The sequence below is a fragment of the Apus apus genome, chromosome 3 (assembly GCF_020740795.1).
Source record: "Apus apus isolate bApuApu2 chromosome 3, bApuApu2.pri.cur, whole genome shotgun sequence".
NCBI lineage: Eukaryota > Metazoa > Chordata > Aves > Apodiformes > Apodidae > Apus > Apus apus.
This window is the reverse complement of record NC_067284.1, coordinates 21,123,937-21,146,716: the sequence shown is the minus strand read 5'-3', so window position 1 is coordinate 21,146,716 and position 22,780 is coordinate 21,123,937. Positions and strand designations below refer to the sequence as shown.

The following is a 22,780-nucleotide window of genomic DNA, read 5'->3' as shown; positions in this document are numbered from 1 at the left end:
CATTTTTATTTCTCACATTGCAGTGAAATATGTTAGTATCATCTGCTTAATGTTCTACCTTATAGGTTTTAAGGAATCAAGTACCAGGAAGAGTCCTAAGAACCCCTAAATGCTTGATGTTGGAAGAAGTCTCTGAGGCTCATCTAGTATTCCCTGATCATAACAGAGTCAGTCAAAGGTTTTTCAGGTCTGTGTTCAGTCTGGTTTTTTGTATCTACCAAGACTGAGACTCCACAACCTCTCTGGGCAAGGTATTGTACCACCTGACCACATTTAAAAACAGAAAGTGTTTTCTTAATCTTAAAGTGGAACTTAATGTATTTCAGCTTGTGCTCACTACCTCTTGTTCTGCCACTGGATACCACTGCAAAGAGTCTTTCTCCATCTTCTTAATTCCCTTCTATCAGTTATTTACTCATACTGGCAAAAGATGCCCTGAGCCAAAGTCATTTTTTCAGCATGCTAACTGCAATCTACTTTGAATCTTCTGAAGGGACTTTCTATCAATCAGTAAAGCCAACTGGTGGGCTAATTCAAACCTAGTTCAGATAGCAGCTCTGGAAAAATGCACATCCTGACAAAAGCAGTAATGCAGATATTATGCTGGAGCAGAACACATTTCAAAAGGATCCATTTTTTGCTTTCAGCAGAAAAACAGAAGAAACTGGTGGTTTTGGTCCTCTGCATTTTGTACCAAATTTTCAGAATATATCAGTCAAAGCACTTGTCTTTGCCACAGATACAAGTGCTTCTATGGAAAAAAATTTGGAATAGTCAAGATAGCAGAACTGTTTTTTCCTTAGTGGTTCAGCAAAAGTGATAGGAATCTTAAACTGAACCCTCAGATAAACTATGCCCATCATTCACCTGCCTCTTTATTTGATAGGATCTTGATTAGAAATCACAAGATGTTCAGTGAAGTTTAGGTCTGTGTTTGCTATACAAGACATACAACTGATCCATTTTACAGTATGAGTTTATGTTGCATGGCGCATTCAATCAAATCAACAGCCTGAAAAAGCCTCAGTGCTCAGTGACAAGTTTATTCCTTTTAAGCTAGAGGCTACTGGACCATCTGAAGTAGTAAAATGAGAACTCATTTTCAAAACACGCACATCTTTGTGTGCACCAACACACATCACAAAGCTCCAGAAATATATGCTTCCAGTCACCACAGAAGCTTCTAATACTCATTCTTCTCTCTCCTCTTTTCTCCCACAAACATATTTCTTCTTTTATTCTCTGAAAGCGTAAAGCACTGTTTGTTCCTCAGACAGCTATCTGACCCATCTTACATACTCCACCAGCTTTTACCTGCAAAAGTCTTGTTAAGAGTTTATCCCTGATATTCTCCTGGTGCTAATAGCTCTCCACTCTCATGTCACTCCCAGATGCATTCCTGAAATTTCAAACCATGTCTCTCCTCCTCCCTGCAGAATTAATGTAAGCCTCTCCTTATCATCACTTCTCCACCTTCTTCCTAGTGCTCTCCACTTGTAGCCAATCAAATGTAACACAAATGAACTAATTACAGAGGACAAGATTGGTGGCAGCTGGGCCTGCAGTGCTCATGCCATGACGGAATTCACAATGTTGAGGGATATGGATCAGCAAACTAGAAGAGTCAGGACCCTGAATTTTAGAAGAGCAAAATTCATTTGTTTAAGGAATTAGCAGATGGGTCCATTGAAGAAACTGCCATCAGGGACAAAGGAGCTGAAGAGAGCTGTCAGCTCTTTAAGGACATTTTTATTTGAGCACAACAGCTCTTGATTTCCACACATAAGAAATCAGGCAAAGAAGGCAGGAAATGAGAACGGCTTTGTAAAGACCTCCTGGACAAATTGAAATATAAGAAGCAAATGCACAGGCAACAGAACAAGGGACATGTCCCTGGAGAAGAGTATAACATGCTGCCCTAATGTACAGAGATGGGATTAGGAAAGCTAAAGCACATTTAGCACAGAGAAGGACTTGAGGATACTAGTTGATGAAAACCCATACATGAGCTGGCAATGTGCACTTGCAGCCCAGAAAGTCAAGTGTATCCTGGGCTGCATCAAAAGAAGCAAGGTCAAGGGAAGTGATCCTGCCCCTCTACTATGATCTCATGAGATCCCACCTGGAGTACTGTTCTCAGCTCTACGGTTCCCAGTAGGAGAAAGACATGCACCTGTTAGAGCCATTCCAGAGGATGGTCATGAAAATGCCTATGGAGAAAGGCTGAGAAGGTTGAGGTTGTTCAGCCTGGAGAACAGAAGGCTCTGGGGAGACCTAATTGGGCCTTTCGGTACTTAAAGGGAACTTGTAAGAAAGCCAGAGACTTTTTACCAGGATGTGTAGTGACAGGACAAGGGACAATGGTTTTAAACTGAAAGAGGGTTGACTAGACACAATATTTTTTTTTTTTTAAATAAGGGTGGTGAGACACTGGCAGAGGCTACCCAGAGAAATTAGAGATGCCCCATCATTGGAAGTGTTCAAGGTCAGGTTGAATAGCATGCTGAGCAATCTGATCTAGTGAAAGATGTCCCATGGCAGGGGGGTTGAACTAGATAATCTTTAAAAGTCCCTTCAAATCCAAACTAGTCTATGATTCTGTGATTCTAGGGTTCAGCCTCACCAGGCCTGGTATACCAGCTGGGTATCATTGGTTTAACCCCTCTGCTGGGGCCTAGTGACTGCTGCCTCTCTTGCTCCAGCTTCAGCTCTGGGAATGGCCCTTTTAGAAGGGGGGTAACATCCCTCCCACCAGCAGTCACTACCTGACAAACCATAGTCATTTTTGTTGGCAGGGCTGGGGGCCACAGCCAGGCTGCAGCTCGCACCCCAGCAGATGGAAGGAGTCATGACAGTGAAAAAAACAAGACTGAAGACGAAATTAATTGCTTATTCTGTTCTGCATTGCAAAAGCACTATTACTTTTTATTCTGCTCTTTTTTTACATACTTTTCACATGGAACATATATAGTAAACTTTATTAATAGTAGTAATGGGGTAGAATTTTTAGATGATTGAGGCACAGTCATAAAGGATAATAATGGCAAAGACTAAAATTCCTATTTCTTTTATTGCTATGGTTAAGAAGGCAGGAGCAACTAACTCTTGAAATAAAAACGCTTGCTCACTCGTTGGCCTTTTATAAGGTATGCCAGAAAATGTCTGGTTAATGTGAATAACAGGAGGCTCTTTTCCACACCAGTGCTTTCTACTTCAGGCTCCTGAACTGAATCATACAGTTCAGTGCAAGTGTACAGCTAGTCCCCAAGTTCTAGCTGACTGTTTTAAGGAGTGCTGGTCACTGTGACAGTACTGCATTATCTCAGCATTTTTTTATAAGTGGCATGTCTTGTTGCTTGCATATGTCCTGAGCAACTCTTAAGTTATTGTTATAACTCTTTAAGTTAAATATAAAGCACTATATATATATTTAATTGTGGTTTAGATACATTCCAGATGTGTTTAGGAGCTGTCCCTGACAACAATGGCATGTCAATAGGACAGATATAAGCCTTTCAGCTTTGGATTTGAGAAACATTAAGACAGCCTTCATTATTACAGTGCTATCCTTCATTATCACCATTTCTACAAGACTCCTGACCACTTTTTGTAAGTTGAGCTATCCACTTGAGCACAGAGATTGAACTATCCTCTCATCCTCTCAATTCAGTGCAAGAAGCGGTACTAAACTACCACTCCTGTGGTTAGTCAATAAGGAAGTTCAGCTCCTTGGGCTATCAGTCTGACAATGGGAATTTTCATTAGCAGTGGAATAAACAATAGCTTGATCTGACTTCAATAAAGTATTTCAGGGCATAAAAAGATTAAACAAAAAAATAGTGAAAAACCTCATCCATTATCCAGTGGTTTTGATCCATCCGTACACTCATGTCTGCCATGACCAAATGATAAATATCTTTCCAAACTGAGTAAATGTGTAAAGCACGAAAAATATCACTTCCTCTCCTTTCACCTCACTCCAAAGGATTAATCAGTAAGTGAGAAATGAGCAATTTGTCCTTCACAAAGTAGATGGGTAGGTGAGTATCAATTTCACAATTAAATTATAAAATAAATTCCATCTGCATTTATTATCTGTTAGAATAATAACAAGAAGCTGAAATTAAGGAAAACAAAATTGTTATCTTTGTCATACATATGCCTACAATTTCTAAATTTAAAAGAGACTTAGAGATTGGCTTATGGGAAGTATCATCTGCAGTCTTCAGGTTGAATCTGAAGTGGTAGCTAAGAAAGCACAGATAAAATACTTGGGGAATTGTACCAGGTAATAATAGACATGCATGGATGAACCCTTCATTGCATGACTAATCACTCTTAGTGTTGCAGAAGTTTGCATCATGTAATGCAAAATACATGCATTAGTACAATGATTAATAATATTGTGCATGAACTGAAAATGCCATGATCTACGGAAGAAACGGCTATAAGAGTTTCTTGGTATGTGAATCTGGAATAGCTTATGTGACTTTAATAATTATAACCATAATATGAAATACTTACTCCTTCTAGCTTTATGAATTGCTGAGCACTGAAAAAAATCAAAATTATAATTGCCATTAAAACAGCAGATATAAAGAAGTGTATCAGATACTAACTCATAATTTTCATTCTACATAAGTATACCATAAACAGAAGGCTCCACAACAACTGCTTGATTTCTCCTTAGTTTTTATTGTTTTCAAAAGCTAGACCTGCACAAGTTAAAAAAGCTATTTGTATTTTCTCATTCTGAAGACAGACTGATAGATCTTTTTCCATTTTTAGATTTCTGCATTATAAATCAGAAGGATTAACCCTTTTTCATAGAAAACATGAAGCACAAGACAAATAAATAAAATCTGCAAATACAAATATGCTGAAAGCCTTGGGCTTAATCTTAAAGCTGGAAATAGAAGCGGATATTGATCCCAAACTAGAGAAAAAGGATTTGGGAGGTACGTTTTTGGAAAGAGAAATAAAAAGATTATATTCTTATCACAGTAGGTAAGTGTGCCTTTTGCATGTTTGATATATACAGAAAAATATCAGAGGGCCTAGTCAGTTTTCATGCCTTTCCAGATTAACGCCTTCAGCCTTTTCATCCTTGCCCGTCCTCATTTTTTTAGGATATATTTCTGCTATTCTGTATAATTTTGCTCCCATAATTGTCTGCTCACAGTCTTCCTTTTGGCAGTAATAACTATATTCCTAATATTCAGTGTATTCAGGCTCATGACACAAAGAAAAAAATGTTTTATAGGAACAAATAGACAAAGTTGTATTTGCTTGTTTTATAGATAATTCTGCCTTAATCCTCTACTTGAAGCAATGAGTTCACTCATTCACAAGGTAACATTCAGCTCAGTAAGATAGGAAGCTGTATTTCAGCTTCTACTTTAAGCACTAGTTCAGCTGCAATGCACACATTTCTGTTTTAGGAAACAGAATTTTATGTCTTACAAAGGGTATTTCATAGACTCACAGAATGCCAAGTGGGAAGAGACATCAAGGATCATCTGGTTCAACCTTTTTAGGTAATACTATAGTTTACATGAGATGTTTCAGCACACTTAAAAATGTCCAATGTGGGGGAACCTAACACTTCCCTTGGGAGACTATTCCAGTGTTTGATTGCCCTCATGGTGAAAAATTTACCTCTTGTGTCCAATCGGAAACTCCCCAAGAGCAACTTGTGCCCATTACCCCTTGTCTTCTCCATGTCACTCCTTCTAAAAAGGGAGTCTCCATCTTCTTGGTAGCCACCCTTTAAGTCCTGAACATTGTAATAAGGTCTCCCCTAAAGCTTCTCTTCTCACAGCTGAACTACCATGGTTTTCTCAGCCTCTACTCAAATTGCAGGTCCTCCATCCTCTGATCATCCCTGTGGCCCTTCTCTGGACCCTCTCCAGCCTGTCTGCATCCTTTCTGTAGAGTGGAGACCAGAATTGAACGCAATACTCCAGGTTTGGGCTCACAAGCACCAAGCAGAGCGGGATGATGACTTCTTTATCTCTGCTGGTGATGCCCTTGTTGATGCAGCCCAGCATCCTGTTGGCTTTCTTTGGCTCTGCAGGGCACTGTTCACTCATGCTGAGTCTGTTATCCACCAAGGCCCCAAGGTCCCTTTCCACAGGGTTGCTCTGCAGCCAGGCAGATCCCAGTCTGAACTGCATTCCTGGGTTATGTGTTCCCAGGTGCAAGACCCTACTCTTCTCCTCGTGGAACTTCATAAGGTTCCTGCTAGTCTACTCCTCCAGCCTGTCTAGGTCACCCTGGAGGGTGCCTCTCTCTTCTGGACTGTCAGCCTCTTCACTTGTCTTGGTGTCATCAGCAAACTTCATCACGGTGCTCTTGATCCCTACATCCAGGTCACTGATGAAGATGTTAAACAGCATTTAGCCTAATTTGGTCCCCTGGGGGACCTCACCTGTGACTAGTTGCCAGCTTGAGTAGTATCACCCTCCAGGTATGGTCTGTCAGCCAGCTCCCCATCCATGGCACAGACCACTTGTCAAGCTCATAAAAAATCTGTTTCTCCAGGTGGAGGTTTGGGGGACTGTATCAAAAGCCTTGGAGAAGTTCAGGTAGATGATGTCCACCACCCCCTCTGCATTAACTAAGGGGGTTACTTTGTCAAGTAGAAGGTGACCAGGTTTGTCAAGCACGATTTGCCCCTCGTAAACCCATGCTGGCTTTTCCCAATCACACGCTTTAATTCACTTCTGACAGTGCCCAGGAGGATTTGCTTCATGGCCTTTCCAGGACTGAAGTGAGGGTCTATAATTATCTAGGTCCTTCTCTGAAGCCTTCTTATAGATGGGGGTGACATTAGCCTTCCTCCGAGAGGGATGTCTCCCAGTCTCCACGACTTGTGAGAGATTAGGGAGAGCATCTTTGCAACGACATCAGCCAGCTCTCTCAACACCCTGGGGTGGATGGCATCTGCACCGATGCATTTGTAGGGGTCAAGCTCCTGTAATAGTTGACACGCCAACTCTTCCTTCACTGATGGCAGATTGGTGTCTGCATCAACCTGGACTTCTGTTCCTATGGCCTGGGACCCAAAAGCACTGGTAAAAGGCAGAGGTGAAGAAGGTGTTGAGGACCTCTGCCCTTCCAGCATTTTTGGAGACTAGTTCACCTCTCCTGTTTAACAGTGGGTAATTTGTCGGCAAATACATAGTTTGCATCCTTTTTAACAGGTAGCACTTCTCACTGAGTCTAACAGACAGAAAAACCTTCATTTGTGAAAACAAATCAGTACAAACAAACAAATCAGTTTACATCAGTAAATCAATGCTACAGCGAAGAGTAAGGAAAGAATCTACCTCCAGTATGGTACTGATTTACTTTGGTAAAAATTTTTTTTTTCATTCTCTCAAGAATCAGAGGGAACCAGTTTTAACGTTGCATCCAAGAAGATGAAATTATATTAAGTTAATATGTGAGAGCCCAGATGTTGAATAAATCAGCTACCTGGAACATTCTTCTTCTTTGAAGGATTCCTTACTGAAAGAGTCCCATCTTCCTAGCTGCCTCTTTGCTTGTGCTCCTCCATCTTAATTTAATGCCCAACTTTGGTGACAAATCTGGCAGTATGGGGTTTATTGCTGCACCTATAGAAACTGGTACCTTCAGCACTATTTCCCCTTGGAAATCTCTTCCTGTCTACTATATTTCAGTGTAAATGGCCTAGCTGATATAAGCTCAATGCTTTTTTTCAGTTTAGTTTTGCTCTGATATTTTCTGAGAGTTACAGGTAACTCTTCATGTGTTTTAGTACATTGATTTTGAGACAAGTCCTCTTTGACCTGAGAAATCTGGAAGGAAGAATGCTGCACTGAAATCATAAAAGCTATCACCTACAAGCAGGTAACAGCCCCTGCAAGAGAGACATTTGTTAAATTTGGAATGTTTAGCAATGCAACAGTAGCTCTGTCAATTGACCTCAAAGCTCTTCACCTAGAATAAAGAGATGGCACTGATGACAGAAAAGAAAAATGAACTCTTCAGGTGGAGTGCTAACAGAGGAAGATACTTTTGCTCTAGAAGAGTAAAGCAGATCTTTCCTGGTCTGCTTGTTCTACTACAAGCAACAAAAGAATACCAAGTAACGGTAATCACAATGGCTAATCTTTATTAGCAATAATTAGCACAGCAACATCAAGTAGCAGATGGCATGCTGCAACTCTGAAATTTTATGAAGAGGAAGCAATATGAATCTAACCCTTAAGATATATTACTGAGAGGTTTAGAAAATTTAATCCGAAAAAATAATTGAACGTAATGCACACCAATTCAGAAGTCTGTGCAAATGACCTCTGCATAACGATTTCATTAATTTGAATGGATGAGGAAAAGAAACATTTCTCTCCCTCATTTCTGACTATTTCTGAACTCTACAAACACTTCTGTCATTTAAGCAAGACGTCTTTATCAGGGTATTTTTTTCAATGTTCTATGCTTAGTTTTCAAGCTACTTTCAGGATTGTCACATGGTCTTTACCTTGGGTCTACACTAGCTCCAAGGAGGTGTATCACAGAAGAACCTATGTCTTTGTCTCAGTTTGACATCAAAGCACTATCAAATCTAGGAATGGAAACAATGGTATAAATAAAAATGTATTTGAACAAATGAACAAACTGAATTAATTGAACAAATGTTCCACATTAAAGAATCTTCTCCCACTGCCCCCCCCCCCCCTTTTTTTTTTTTCCATTCGAAATGTAGACCACATTGAATACCTAGAAGCAATTAGCTGATGTAAACAACTATTAACAAAGGTTAGCTGTGGCACTTAGTATAGCAGAATACATCAGGTCATCAGGACATCACTTAACAATACAGTACCAATGTTTATACATTTTTAAAACACTCCCCAAGCATGTTAAAACACTCAGCAGTTGTAACTTCTACATCAAAGTTTATATGGTAAATAATTTAGTATGTGAACCCTCAAAATGCTAATTTTAACATTAAGAATGCAGATTTTCAAAGGAGTCTGCATGAAATAAATAATTAGGAAACCATCAATACTGGTATTCTAGAAAGTATTTTAGAAAATGACTAAGAAGCAAGGGTGCCTCTATTCTCACATTGATTATTAGAATAACAGAAAGAAAAGAAAAAAATTTTTGCACAAACTGATCTTCATTAATTATTTCAGTTAATATCCAAATTATAATCTCTTCCCATGGACCTAATTATTTATGAGGATTGTAACTTCAAAGAAACAACTGAGGCAGTAGATTGCATCTTGAAACATCTAAATTTACAACAGATAACCTAACATGGGCCTTGCTTAACTTTGCCTAAGAAGTATTACTTAAGTAAACCCATGAAGTATTCTATGAAAGAGTGCCACAACTTCCAGGCATATAAACAATAGGGAAAGAGAAAAAGTAAGCATTTTGATGTTCAACTCAGACACTACTTCTGCTTCAATACTGCACTCACAAGATGAGGTAGATATTTCCCTAATAAAGATTCTGTTGCAAAACAAAATTCAACTTATCATGTCCTAGCAACCAGTATTTAAAAAATAGCTATGTCCTTAAAAAGATCATTGTTCTGATATAAAGCTATGAAAGCAAACAATAAAAATAATTTTCATTTGGTCTCCAAGAGTCAGTTATATCTTTATCTACCCTTGATACATACTGTAATATAAACAATACAACCTTCTACTATGGCTGTCTCACCGAGTTATTTCAATAGACCAAACCCATGAAAATTTCATGACTGCCCATTCCAGATAGGGAACAAATAAGCCTAAGAGACATACATAACAATACTTAGGGATGCTCACAGAGAGGCGTGGCTTTTGTCTTTGTGCTCCCTTTTCTCTACTTGTGACCTTTAAAGATAAAGGCTTCCTATTATAACTGATAGATATTTTTTTCACACATCCAAACTGGCATTTCGTGGAAGCAAATATGATAATAACAGATCCTGCATTCGTCTGCTTGCTCTTGCTGAAGAGCAAGCACTACTTTATAGAGGAGCTCTAATAGTATACTGTCTGTAATTGCAGTCTAAATAAACTTTCATATAATACTTCTATTGACCTAACAGAACATAACAATTTATACCCCAGACAAACCCCAGAAGACCATTAACTAAAATTCGATTACCCATACAAACTAAAGGTGGGGAAGACAATGTCCATTTTCTAATTATGTATTGTGTATAGTTTATTTATGCTAGAACCATTTTGTATAAATTGTACATATGTACATGTATTTAATATTGTACTATCATACAGAAGCAATATTGTCAAATATGTAACAGCTCTAGATGAAAAATTCATACTTTTTCAAACATATTTTCTAAACATACAATTATACTCTTCTCTACAACTACTTTTGTAGTTGCTAGAACAAACTTTTTTTTAAAAATAGAATTTATCATGTCTTGAATGGGAAAACAAACCAAACCAGAACTCTCTTTTTACATAAAATATACTGCCAGTTTCACATATGCTAGATTTTACTCTACTCTGTCAATAGCCTTCCAGAATTCTTCTTCACGTATGTTATCTTCATCACTCCAGTGACCTAATGATGATAATATAATCTACTCATCTAAGGTATCTGAAGACCAACTGATAGAAATCAATGCTGTCTGGGTTACACAGTATTTCACTACAGAACTGCTTGACACCACTAAAACATTTGCACCTACATTACAACTAAATATATACTCATTCTTAATTTTCTCCTCTTTTCACCCAAAACAGAGAAAATGCTGTCTGCAAAATGGCTTTATATTATGTTAGGAAGAAGGAAATTGGGATTGGTATTCACAAAAATGTTTTTCTATTTCAGAAGAAACTGCCTCATGGTTGAAGATGAAACCTTGCTTTTGTTTTTGTTGGGAAGTTATTTCAGTACAAAATAAACACAGGTAACACCTTGGCATTAAAACTGACACAATTAATTAAAAAATTTTTTTAGTCTCAACCTCTTCAGAATTGCTTTAAGAAAGTAGGTAAAAGCCACAGGTTCTGCTAAAGCTATTAAATCTGTTTTAACAAGTGTAACATGCAGATTTCACTAATGACCTTTCAAATCAAAGGAAAAAAATACAGGTTTTATAGAAAAGAAAACAGTGATCCACATCTTGTCCTGTTACGTGAAACTGTTTATTACCCGTTCTCCATGGTTCAAAAGGACATGTCAACTGCAATGCCCATAATCTTTTCTCAGTTTTGTCCCTTTATTCATGTATTAGACATTACCGATGCATGAAACATGTAATCTGTAGATAACAATGACAGATGGTTTTCCCATTCCTTTCTAATGAGCCATTTTAACGTGTCAGCACCATTTTCTGTTTGTTTGTTTAAACTTCCTATTTTAGTAAGACTTCCCAGATTAAAAAAAATAAAAATAACATTAATCTGCTTTTAGGGAACTGTTAAATGAAGAGCAAAAAAAGAGCAAAATTTAGTCTATTACAAATCATCTGCAACAGAAGCACTATAACAGATTTGGTTTAGAAATAATGAGGTACAGAGTCTGTCTTGAAAACCTTTTCAGCCATTCTTCTGTCCATTGCCTAACCTATTTCTAGCCATTCTAGTGTTAATTCTCACTCTCCCCTCCCAAAGAATACTTAGCAGTGACAGCATTTTTGTTATTGTCCAGAACTTCAGCTACAGAAGACAAGCCACTGAATTTCAATTTTAATGTCATTGCTATAAAACATCACGGGGGAATGACTTCCATCAAAGCTCTGTCATGCAGAAAAATGCCAGGTATTAAAACTTACATATTTACTTCAAGGAACACATATAGGTAAGGCAGAATAAATAACATTTTTTAAAAATAAAAAATAAAAAAAATCAAAGAAACCATAGTACCTGTTGTCATTTGTATTGAATGTAATTTGGCATCTTTTTGTTCTATCATTTTTATTTATTAGACCAAATCTCATTATGAGCACTCAACTTTCTCTCTTTCTTGAACTTCTCCTTAACCTTTATCGACTCTTTCATCCAGCACTGTAGCTCATATATGTGCCTTTTAATGCACAACTACCTTATAACTGAACCTGAACAAGAAAAATATTCTGAGATGGTCCAAACTATTTCTCCAAACATCTGCTTCCTTCACCTCAATGCCTTTGAGCAAATTCTGCATTAATCTGTAGAATTCCATGTGGTTTTCTAACCCAGTTTTGGCAAACTCATACAGAGTCAATACTTCCACCCCTGCAAAACTATTTGACTACTACTATTTTTAATCTTTCTTCATCCTTAGATGTAAATAATTTCCATGTCTTTTACATGGGCCAGAGTACTGAATTCACCTGTTCATGCACATTTCAGGATACTCAGTGTGTGCTTGCAATTTTAAAACTGGGCCTTGCAGATGACTGACAAATTTCTGCCTTGACCCTTGGTCTTACTGTCCCTTCAAGTTGCATGTGTCCACTTTTCTGTGCATTTTCTTTTCAGCAGTGACCTTGAAGTCAAGAAGTTTGAGGAAAGACAAGACGTACTGCAGTGTGCTCTAAGAATTTACCGTAAGGCTTATTCCTCAAACAATACAAGGTACTCAGTCTTTTTCCACATGCTGTCAGTGCAGGGATAACTCAGAGTTTCTTTTCTGAATCTGTTACAAATTATGCCAACCTATGCTTACAGACACTGTTGTCTCCATACCGCCCCATATCATCATCTGCAGGAGATAAAGTGAAAGAGATCGACACAAGCCACACATCCATGGTTTTTTCCCTGCATTCTCACTTCAGGGACCAGAGGAGAAATGAAACTCAACAGAAGTACAGTACAGTCTTTCTCCTGTAGCCCTTTCCTTCAGGTTGGTCTTGTAAATGTTTCCATACAAATCTTATGACCAGAAATTGTTTAATTAATACCACTTTTATGTATGTTGATCAGTATTTTTTAATTATTCCTAACTATAATCATTACAGTTTATGGGCACATATCAAACTCCAAATTACATAATTGTTTTGGTTGGAAAAGACCTTCAAGATCATAAAGTCCAACCATTAATCTAGTACTGCCAAGTCCACCATTAAACCATGTCCCTAAGCACCACAACTTGCTATTTAAAAATATCAGAATACCAAATTGCACACCAGAGCTAAAAAACTGTTAATGTAACACGTATTTCACATACTAAGCATGAGTAGAGAGGTTTGAGGTGCAGAGTAACTGGTGAGTATGTTTATGTATACTTTTGCTGAATTTTAATGTCAAAATCCCCTACTTAAGCCCAAACTTTGAGGGATCTATGCATTTTAAAAGACATAAAAACATGGCTGATTACATAAAGAAACAGAAATGCACAAAATCATTGAGGTTGGAACAACCTCTGGAGATTGTCTAGTCCAAACCCCTTGCTCACAGCAGGGTCATCTACAGCAGGCTTCTCAGGACCAACTAACTCCAAGTTGCATTTTGACTATGTCCAAGGATGGACACACCACGACCTTTCTGGTCAACCTGTTCTAGTGTTCTAATAGTTAAAAAAAAAATAAATAAAAATCTTACATTTAAATAGATTTTCCCATATTTCAGTTTGCGCTTGTTACCTCTTGTCCTTAGACTGGGCATCACTGAGAAGTGTCTGGCTCTGTCTTCTCTCCCTGTCCCCCTCCCCTCAGTATTGATCCGGCTAAGCTCTTCTGTGGCCTAAACAGTTCTATCTGTGTTTCGTCATATGGAGGTGTTCCAGTCCCTGGATCATCTTAGTGGCCTTTTGCTGGACGCTCTCTGGTTTATCCATTTCTCTCTCCTACTGGGGAGCCCAGAAGAGGACACAGGCACTCAGGATGTATCTCACAAGTACTCAGTAGAGGGGAGGAACCAAGTCCCTCAACCTGCTGTTGATGTTCTTCCTAATGCAGCTCAGGATGCTGTAGTCCTTCCTTACTGACATCATGGCTACAGTTCCATGACTGCCCACCAACTGGTCTTTGTGCCTGACAGTTCAGCTAGTTCTGTCTATGAGGATGTTGTGGTGGATAGTGTCAAGAATCTTGCTAAAATCAAGATCAACATCCACAGCTCTCCCATTATCTGTCAAGCCAGTCATCTCATTGAATTCTATTGTCAGACTTGCTTTCCCCTTTGTAAATCCATGCTCCCAATCTCTTTCTTTTCCATCACATGTGTGGAAATGGTTTCAAAGATTATTTGCTTCATCATCTTCCCAGGGGTTGGAGTGAGGCTGACTGGTCCAGTTTCCCAGATCCTCCTTCTTGCATTTCTTGAAGACTACAGTGACATTTTTTAATTTCTGGCCTTCCTTTTTCTGCTTTTTCCATTCTCTGATGTATCTCCCTTTTCTGTCTTTCTTCCAAGTCTCAGGAATCTCTCCCAGTCACCAAGACCTTTTAAAGATAATCAAGAGTGGCCTCACAATGATGTCAGCCAGCTTTCTGAGGACTCGGAACACATCCTATCAGTATCCAGCAGCAGGGCATCTCCCAGTACAAGTATTCACCCTTTCATCCCAATGCTATCTCATGTCACAGGTTTGGCTGATTCAGATACTCTGCTGGACAGAGCTTCCAGTCCCTCCTCTGCCACCAGGTCACTGAAGCTACTCTGCAGCTGCAGAGCTGCATACAGGACAGGAGCACTAACCCTGATGTCAATGTCACAAGCTTCCAGCCTTCATCATCTTTGGAATCTCCATTGCCAAACATCCTAAGCACAGACTCTAACAGGTTCTCCTACACTATGTTCAGGTTCTTGTATCTGTAGGGTCTTGGAGAATGTTATGTTGTTCTTCTTATTACTGCTGAAGCTGCAGTCTGCTGTCTCTTGCAACTCATTTACTTGATCTGCGTTTACAGTTCCTCCTTCAGCTCAGAAGTACCCCCTGCAGGCAAGGACACTGTATCCTCTAGTCTCATCCTCAGCAAGAGGCTTCAGACATCGCTGCAGCCCCAGGCCTGCAGAACTACACCCCTCCAGAGGAACTCAGTCTGGTTTGAGGTCTCTAATGTGCTGAGGCAGTTACTCCTGTGGATGGTCAAGGATAGTGCCCTGTAGCACCTCACTACTTAAGTATACAGTGTTCTCAATGCAGTTTCTGGCCCCCTCCCACACTACTGCCTTTGCTGGCTCTGCTCTAGGCTTAGTAGTTACATATACTCTTTTTAGCATTTGCTGAAGGCTGCTTGACTGTCCCTAATGAGGATTCAGCTGGAAACAAAAAGCTCAAAGTCCCCATCGATCAAGCAAAGTTCAAACAAAGCTTGTGGGAAACTGCCACAGCTTACTAGCAGTCACAGCCTCTTGTAGCTATTCCCTCCTGGGAACAGCAGGCACCCTGAGGCTCCTCAAAGAGTTCACAGCAGTCCCCTGATGAGCCCAGATGTAGTTCCCAGAAAACCTAGCCTATTGCCAGCCAGAGCCCAGAAACTACTGTGCAAACTGCTTCAGCTGTTAGCTGTCTCTGTTAGCTGTGCTCATGTATTTGTAGATTATTTACACTGAAAGTGTTTACCAGCCCTACAGCTATGATGAATTTGAATAATTTTTATACCACATTTCAGGCACTCTCAAAGCTAGGCCTCAGATACCTCGTTGTTTTAGAAACTGTTTTGTACTACCTCAATTTAAACTGCAAGTTCATCAAGCGATCATTCCATGTCTCTTTGGGTGTCTGCAAACAACATGTATCGTAAAACGTTTATCTAAAATGTGTCACCTAAGGATTAGATATACCAGAAAGAGCAGTTCTACTGTTCAGGAAGGAAAAATTGATTACCTGGTTACTACTTACTCTAGGTCTCAGATGCTTACTCATTGTTGGTTTAAATTTCATGCTTCATTGGGATTTTGAGTAAAAATGCCAATGTCCTTTCAGAAAAAATTTGAATAATGGCCAAAATATGCCGTAAGGGGTGCAAAACACCAGTGATTTTTCAGTAGATGCTACTGAGATGGCACAGTGATATTTTGCTGTTTGCCTAAAGCAATGAAAACCTAAAAGCTGGTTTCACACACTGCAGTATAACAAGCAGCATGCTACACATTTCCATTTGTTAGCAGTATTACCAGAGATGGAACTATTAAACACTTGCTGGCTTGGGAGGAAACACCTATTTGCGCTTTCACAAATTTCTTTAGCTAATTCATTAGTTAATCTCCTAACTGTCCATATAAAGCTTCTGAAGATGGTTTTGAGTAAGAGACACATAACTAGCTTGGTACTAGGATGAACAAAAAAATTACAAGTCAGAACTAAAGAGAAGTCAGAAGCACAACAGACTAATATTTTGGGAAATGTGTAGCAAGAGAGGAAGAGCTGGCCAAAGAAACCTAAAGAAATGCCAGCTAAGAAGCCAAATGCTGCTTGAAAAAAACCAATGTTCCAGAGTTTGGCATCTGGGACCATTAAATGCCAAGCTGATCCCCATCTGTGGGGAAAGCTGTTTACTGCTTCTGGTGGAGAAAAAGTAAAAAAGAATATAGCAGTAGTTAAAAGGATTGCCAGTAAAAACAGAAGACAGACAAGATGGACTCAACTCAGCATTCAAATTATAATCGTATCACTATTTACTTTTTCATTCCATGACTGTTTAAAATCCCTTCATTTAGAAATAAGCATATCGTAAAAAACACTGCATAAATATGCATGTTTTTAATTACAGATCTTTCAGATAATTCACCCATCCCTATTTTAGGGATCACCTGTTTATACAATTTATCACAGAACAATTCTTGCATAGTTATGAGAAAACGCAGAGATTGATTTTAACTTTGTTTTTCCAAATAAATCCTCTCCAGAGGAAAAAAAAAAAAAAAAAAAAGGAGCAAAACAGTATGTTGCTTTTATGTAACAGTACTACAACTAAAGTTCATGGTATGCCTAACACTGAAAACATTCTAATGACAAGATTAGTCCTTTTTTAAGAACTTAGCACAGGCAGATGACAGTTACACTAATAAAAAAACATTTTTTTATTCTGAAAAGATCTGGCTTCAAATGTTAATAGGGAAAGTAGGAAGGTAGAGGATGAGATGTTTTCTTTGGAAATGGACTGAGAAATAACAGGAAGAAGACTGAATAAATCTAACTCTGGTTGACAGTATAGTTATCCAAATTGTCAGCTGGCACAAATAGTTATCTAAGGGAAGATAAAGAAAGATGATCGTGGCGTGGCTACATATTGAAGAAGTATTGCTAAGGAAGACTAGCACAGGGTCAAAAGACCCTCCACTACAAAAACAATTCAGTATTTTAAACTGGAGAACAAAGGGAAATATGAAAACCAGGGTCTCTTAAATGACAGGGTAAACAACGAAAGTGTTTAAATGAAGATCATTTAATTACAGATCACATTTTTGCACATTATCAGAAGCTATTCACATGTGCTTAAGGAACTTAACCCTCATATTAAAGACTGACACTGGCGTTTATCAACTTCTGACTTTGCAAAAGTCAGTGGGAAAAACGTTTCAGAGCCAGAGTCACCTCTGAAAAGAAAAAGCTAGGTCCTGGAATTAAAATCTTGGAATCATTGAATCACAGAATGCCAGGTTGGAAGAGACCTCAAGGATCATCTGGTTCAACCTTTTTAGGTAATACTATAGTTTACATGAGATATCTCAGCACCTTGTTAAGCTGAGACTTAAAAATGTCCAATGTGGGGGAACCTAACACTTCCCTTGGGAGACTATTCCAGTGTTTGATTGCCCTCATGGTGAAAAATTTACCTCTTGTGTCCAATCGGAAACTCCCCAAGAGCAACTTGTGCCCATTACCCCTTGTCTTCTCCATGTCACTCCTTCTAAAAAGGGAGTCTCCATCTTCTTGGTAGCCACCCTTTAAGTCCTGAACATTGTAATAAGGTCTCCCCTAAAGCTTCTCTTCTCACAGCTGAACTACCATGGTTTTCTCAGCCTCTACTCAAATTGCAGGTCCTCCATCCTCTGATCATCCCTGTGGCCCTTCTCTGGACCCTCTCCAGCCTGTCTGCATCCTTTCTGTAGAGTGGAGACCAGAATTGAACGCAATACTCCAGGTTTGGGCTCACAAGCACCAAGCAGAGCGGGATGATGACTTCTTTATCTCTGCTGGTGATGCCCTTGTTGATGCAGCCCAGCATCCTGTTGGCTTTCTTTGGCTCTGCAGGGCACTGTTCACTCATGCTGAGTCTGTTATCCACCAAGACCCCAAGGTCCCTTTCCACAGGGTTGCTCTGCAGCCAGGCAGATCCCAGTCTGAACTGCATTCCTGGGTTATGTGTTCCCAGGTGCAAGACCCTACTCTTCTCCTCGTGGAACTTCATAAGGTTCCTGCTAGTCTACTCCTCCAGCCTGTCTAGGTCACCCTGGAGGGTGCCTCTTTCTTCTGGACTGTCAGCCTCTTCACTTATCTTGGTGTCATCAGCAAACTTCATCACGGTGCTCTTGATCCCTACATCCAGGTCACTTATGATGTTAAACAGTGTTTGGCCTAATTTGGTCCCCTGGGGGAGCTCACCTGCGACTGGTTGCCAGTTTGAGGTTGAAGTATTTACTATCACCCTCTGGGTGCAGTCTGTCAGCCAGTTACAGTGTGTTCTTTATGCAGCTCTATCTATTAAGACTTTACATTCAGACACAGAAGGACGGTTCTAGTATTGAAATTATAATATAGGTAAACCCTGGCTGAAAATAAAAAGAAGCGGCTTGCTAGATTGTTTATTGAGTATTCACGCTCTGAGTACTGAAACAAAATAATTTTAAAATCATAAGTGCATGCATGAAATAAAGATCGGGCTCGAGTTAAAAAAATAATACGGCTAGAGTAGAATCTTCATGCTTTCTCCCAGTGTGACTACAAATTTTAAATTAGTTTGTTGTCATTTTAAGCCACAAGGTGGCAGCAATGATATAATCTCATCATCTAAGATTGTACAACCACGTCCACTCCCACTACTTTTAAATCATCTCCTGTGTTTACAGAACATATATAATTTCTTGCTAATTGTTTTGAAATTATGGTGTTTTTTTTTTACTTTTCCATCTACAATCAATTACGTCTGCTGACTTCAAAAGAATGTACAGTGAAGTACTGTAGCCATGACACAGGCTGTTTGCTTGTGTTCATTCCCCAAACTGACAAATCAAACTGTAAAAGTAAGTGTCATTCCTGGAACATAATAATATAATGAGAAGACGTAATACTTACCGATAGCTGTTGAAAAGATCCGTGCAGGTGCCATTGTTTTTACAGGGCTCAGAATTACATTCATTTGATTCATATTCACAAAACGTTCCTTCCCACCCAGGCAAGCAAACACACTGGTATCTCTGTAATGTATTAAGTTACATAAAATATGTTACTTTTTATCTTTTTAATACAATAGGTATTAATACTGATTGTTCTGCATTTTTTGTCTTCTAAAAGGTGCTTCATCATTTCATATTGTGTATGTATCTTTTGACCTACTCATATGATGAAAAAAGATTATCCAGTATTATCTCCAGCTTCAAAATAATCCAGTATCTGCATTCCGTAAGGTGTTTGTCATAGGATCGCAGAACTGAAAAGCATAAAGCATCTTTTTCTGCCTATGTTCCTCAGAAACAAAATAAAATAAACAACATAACAAAAAAAAACTAAAGAAAAAAAAAACAACAAAAGAGAAAGGTGAACATCTGATTAATTTATTATTAATTAGGGAGGGGCAGCAGTGTAAACACTTCCCATCAGCAGTAGTTATAATTATTTATTTTGTAACATGCCTACTTCTCACAAGGCTTGTTGCTACCTAAAGTTAGAAAATACTTTAATTATAAGCATGACCAATGTGAATTTTTTCTTTTCCTACTAAACACTGCAACAGCCTTCAGAGTAGATTTTAAAGCCTATTAAAAATCCATATAAGTTGGACAGTATTAACAGATAGGAAAAAAAGTTTAGGAGTTCTTTTTAAAAACTGAGTGCATAAATAAACTGACATAACATGATGATCAAATGTGTAACTTATCAGCATTGTAGCATCTACAGGTGGTTAGTCTGTAAATAATGTTGCTGCATTTTAACTGTTTCGTTACCGAATCTGTACATTGGAAACACAGACAATTGTGTTTCAAAGAGATATGGACTATGAAGGTTTAAGAATAAATTATTTTATTTCCTAATACAGTTTAAAAAGATACTAAGTTAAACATCAGAACTCCAAAGGAAATGCATACTGGGCAACTGTCCCAGACCCTTCTATGATGATACTTTTATCCTCTCCTGTCAAATTAAAAGCTTAGACCAATTTACTGGAACAAAGTTAACAAAATAAAAACAACGGAATTTAATGGTTTAAATTCAAGCTCAGTATGATTATCTTGAGGTGTCATATAGTGTGTAACAGCTCCACCAATTCTAGTACTTTAAATTAAATTATTTACATGTGTATTCAACTATAGTGGGTCAAATCAACTTCTGTGCCAACCAACTTGATTAGTGTATTTCCTAACTGTATTACATTTATCTTGTGCTTATGCTGACTAACTTATTTGCTACGCTTGTCTGGGACACATCGATGATTTCTGTAACATGTATTTCCTGAATCCTGAGATATATTTTAAAAGCCAGAAAATAAAACTGAAAGGAACCTTTCTGAATTAAGATAAGGCATTTTGAAAATTATGACATTTCAATCACTTGGTTACAGAGCAAAATAAGACAACAGAAAAATAACTGCCAGAAAGCCGGTTGGACACTCAAGATGAGCTGAGTATATACTCATGAGTTAACAATGTATTCTAGTAAAAAAAATAAAGCAGTATTTTGCCCTCTGTATTTTACATAGGCAAGGCTATTCCATGCATCTAAATTCAACTTTCAACCTGTGGACTCCATCTGTTAAAAAAATAAAATAAAAATAAAAAAGGTTAATTAACTGTTTACTGTTTCTGTACTCCTGAACTCAGTCTCAAGGACTGTGAAATATTCTCTGTGAAGAGAGAAGAAAATGGGTAGCATGAGTCCAAGAAGTGGGAAATATCTGAAGTGACAGTAAATCAAAGGTTAATCAAGGAGACAAACAGATTTTGTTAAAATAATTTGTATTTTTAAAATAAAACGCTGATAGACAAACTTGGAAAGAAAAAATAATTTTCTGGGAGTTGTGCCAAAGAAAGAGAAAAATTTGAGAGAAATTACACTGCTAGCCCACGTTTTCTATTACATCATAGCCACATCCAAATTATTTATTCAATATTTTCATTAACTTGAAAGTTTTTCTGATATGTTCTCAATTCCCTGCATATTTAACGGTGCCATGAAAACAAGTGTTAGAATGGAAAAAAAAAAAAGATACTTCAAACACAAAAGGCAAAACTGGGGACTACTGATCCATATCCATGAGAAAATATTAGACTTAAAAACTGTTCTAGTGTCAGGTTAGGTTTTCACATGAACCAGGAATGTAAGAAAATTAGTTACTTTCAAAAACTCTCCCAGAAATGGATTACAAAAATTAGAAGTTAAAGAAGGCTGCCAACCGTTTTGTTTCTCTAAAAACACCCATAATCAGCTAGTGAAATCCTGTGCTTTGCAGATTTCTCATTACAGGAGGATTTTCACACCGGGTGCAAAACATTACTCACATATATGTATATCATGTATAGGTGCAGTATAAAACTTTGTATATTATTTCATCGCTGTGTAGATTTACAGTAACTGAGGGTGTCATGTTAAAATAAATTACATGTAAATACAGGTAGATAAAAACATATGGATAGATACAAGACTTCGCAGAGAAGGACCTGCAGGTCTGGGTGGACACCAAGTTGAACACAAGCCAGCAACGAGCCCTTGCAGCAAATAAGGCAAATGGTATCTTGGGCTGCATTAGAAGGAGCTTTTCCAGCAGGTCAAGGGAGGTGATCCTTCCCTCTCAGTATTGGAGAGTGCTGTGTCAGTTCTGGGCTCCCCAGCACGAGAGAGAGATAGAGGTACTACCATTATTAAAAGACCGGCACACCTCTCATATGAGGAAAGGCTGAAAGAGATAGGACTGTCAGTCAAGAGCATCCTACAGACTGAACAACATAAAATGACAGGAAGCTGTGTAGTGGTAAGCATGCAGTAAACCAAGGAAGACACTGGAGATATCAAATAAGATTTGATATCTACTACTGTATTTCTTCCTCTTTATTTACTGTAATTATGTATTATTATCCATTGTAGATAGATTTAAATACATGGCATCGAGTTCCTCCATATTGTCTTTTGCTTGTCCTCTGAAGAACATAATAAAGGTATAACCAACACCTTATTTATTGTACGTATTTTTTCAGTTGTACAATATGCAGGAGAGTATTTATCATAACAGTGGGTTTTACCAGTTATACAGAGGATAAAAAAATTGTTTTTTACACCTTCTGCATACATACACAGAATATGTACCCTATTATGTCTTCATGCAATTATCCGTGTGTTTCGTAAGAAAGTGTTATTTAAGAGCATTTGTATATTTTCTCTTCTCTAACACCGTAAATGAAGAATTAATCCTTTTCTTAAGCCCTAGTCAATGTTACTTCACTGGAAAATGGCAGCTGAACATCTGGCAAATAGATACTACAATTAAAAAGGTTCATCACACACAACAAGGATCTGAATTATGAACATAGTAAATCTTCAAGCCTGTACTTTGCATATGCAGGTTGAGCAGAATTTTTACCATACAGATATATACTTCAGGTACTTTTTCAATGTTTAGTGCAAAATTTGAATGGAAGCCATTTAATTTTTAAATATACTATGGAGTTGTGGCATCTTTAGGGGTGTTACAGTTTTT

At 38.2% G+C, this 22,780-nt stretch overlaps 1 protein-coding gene across 1 annotated transcript in view; it reads right to left on the bottom strand.

Moving 5' to 3' along the window:
* EYS (eyes shut homolog) overlaps positions 1 to 22,780 on the bottom strand; it is a 686,220-nt gene that overhangs the window by 467,009 nt on the left and 196,431 nt on the right. Inside the window, exon 13 of the mRNA XM_051613735.1 lies at positions 19,168 to 19,289. Within this exon, the coding sequence (XP_051469695.1) occupies positions 19,168 to 19,289 (122 nt within the window). The remainder of the gene's footprint in view (positions 1 to 19,167; positions 19,290 to 22,780) is intronic.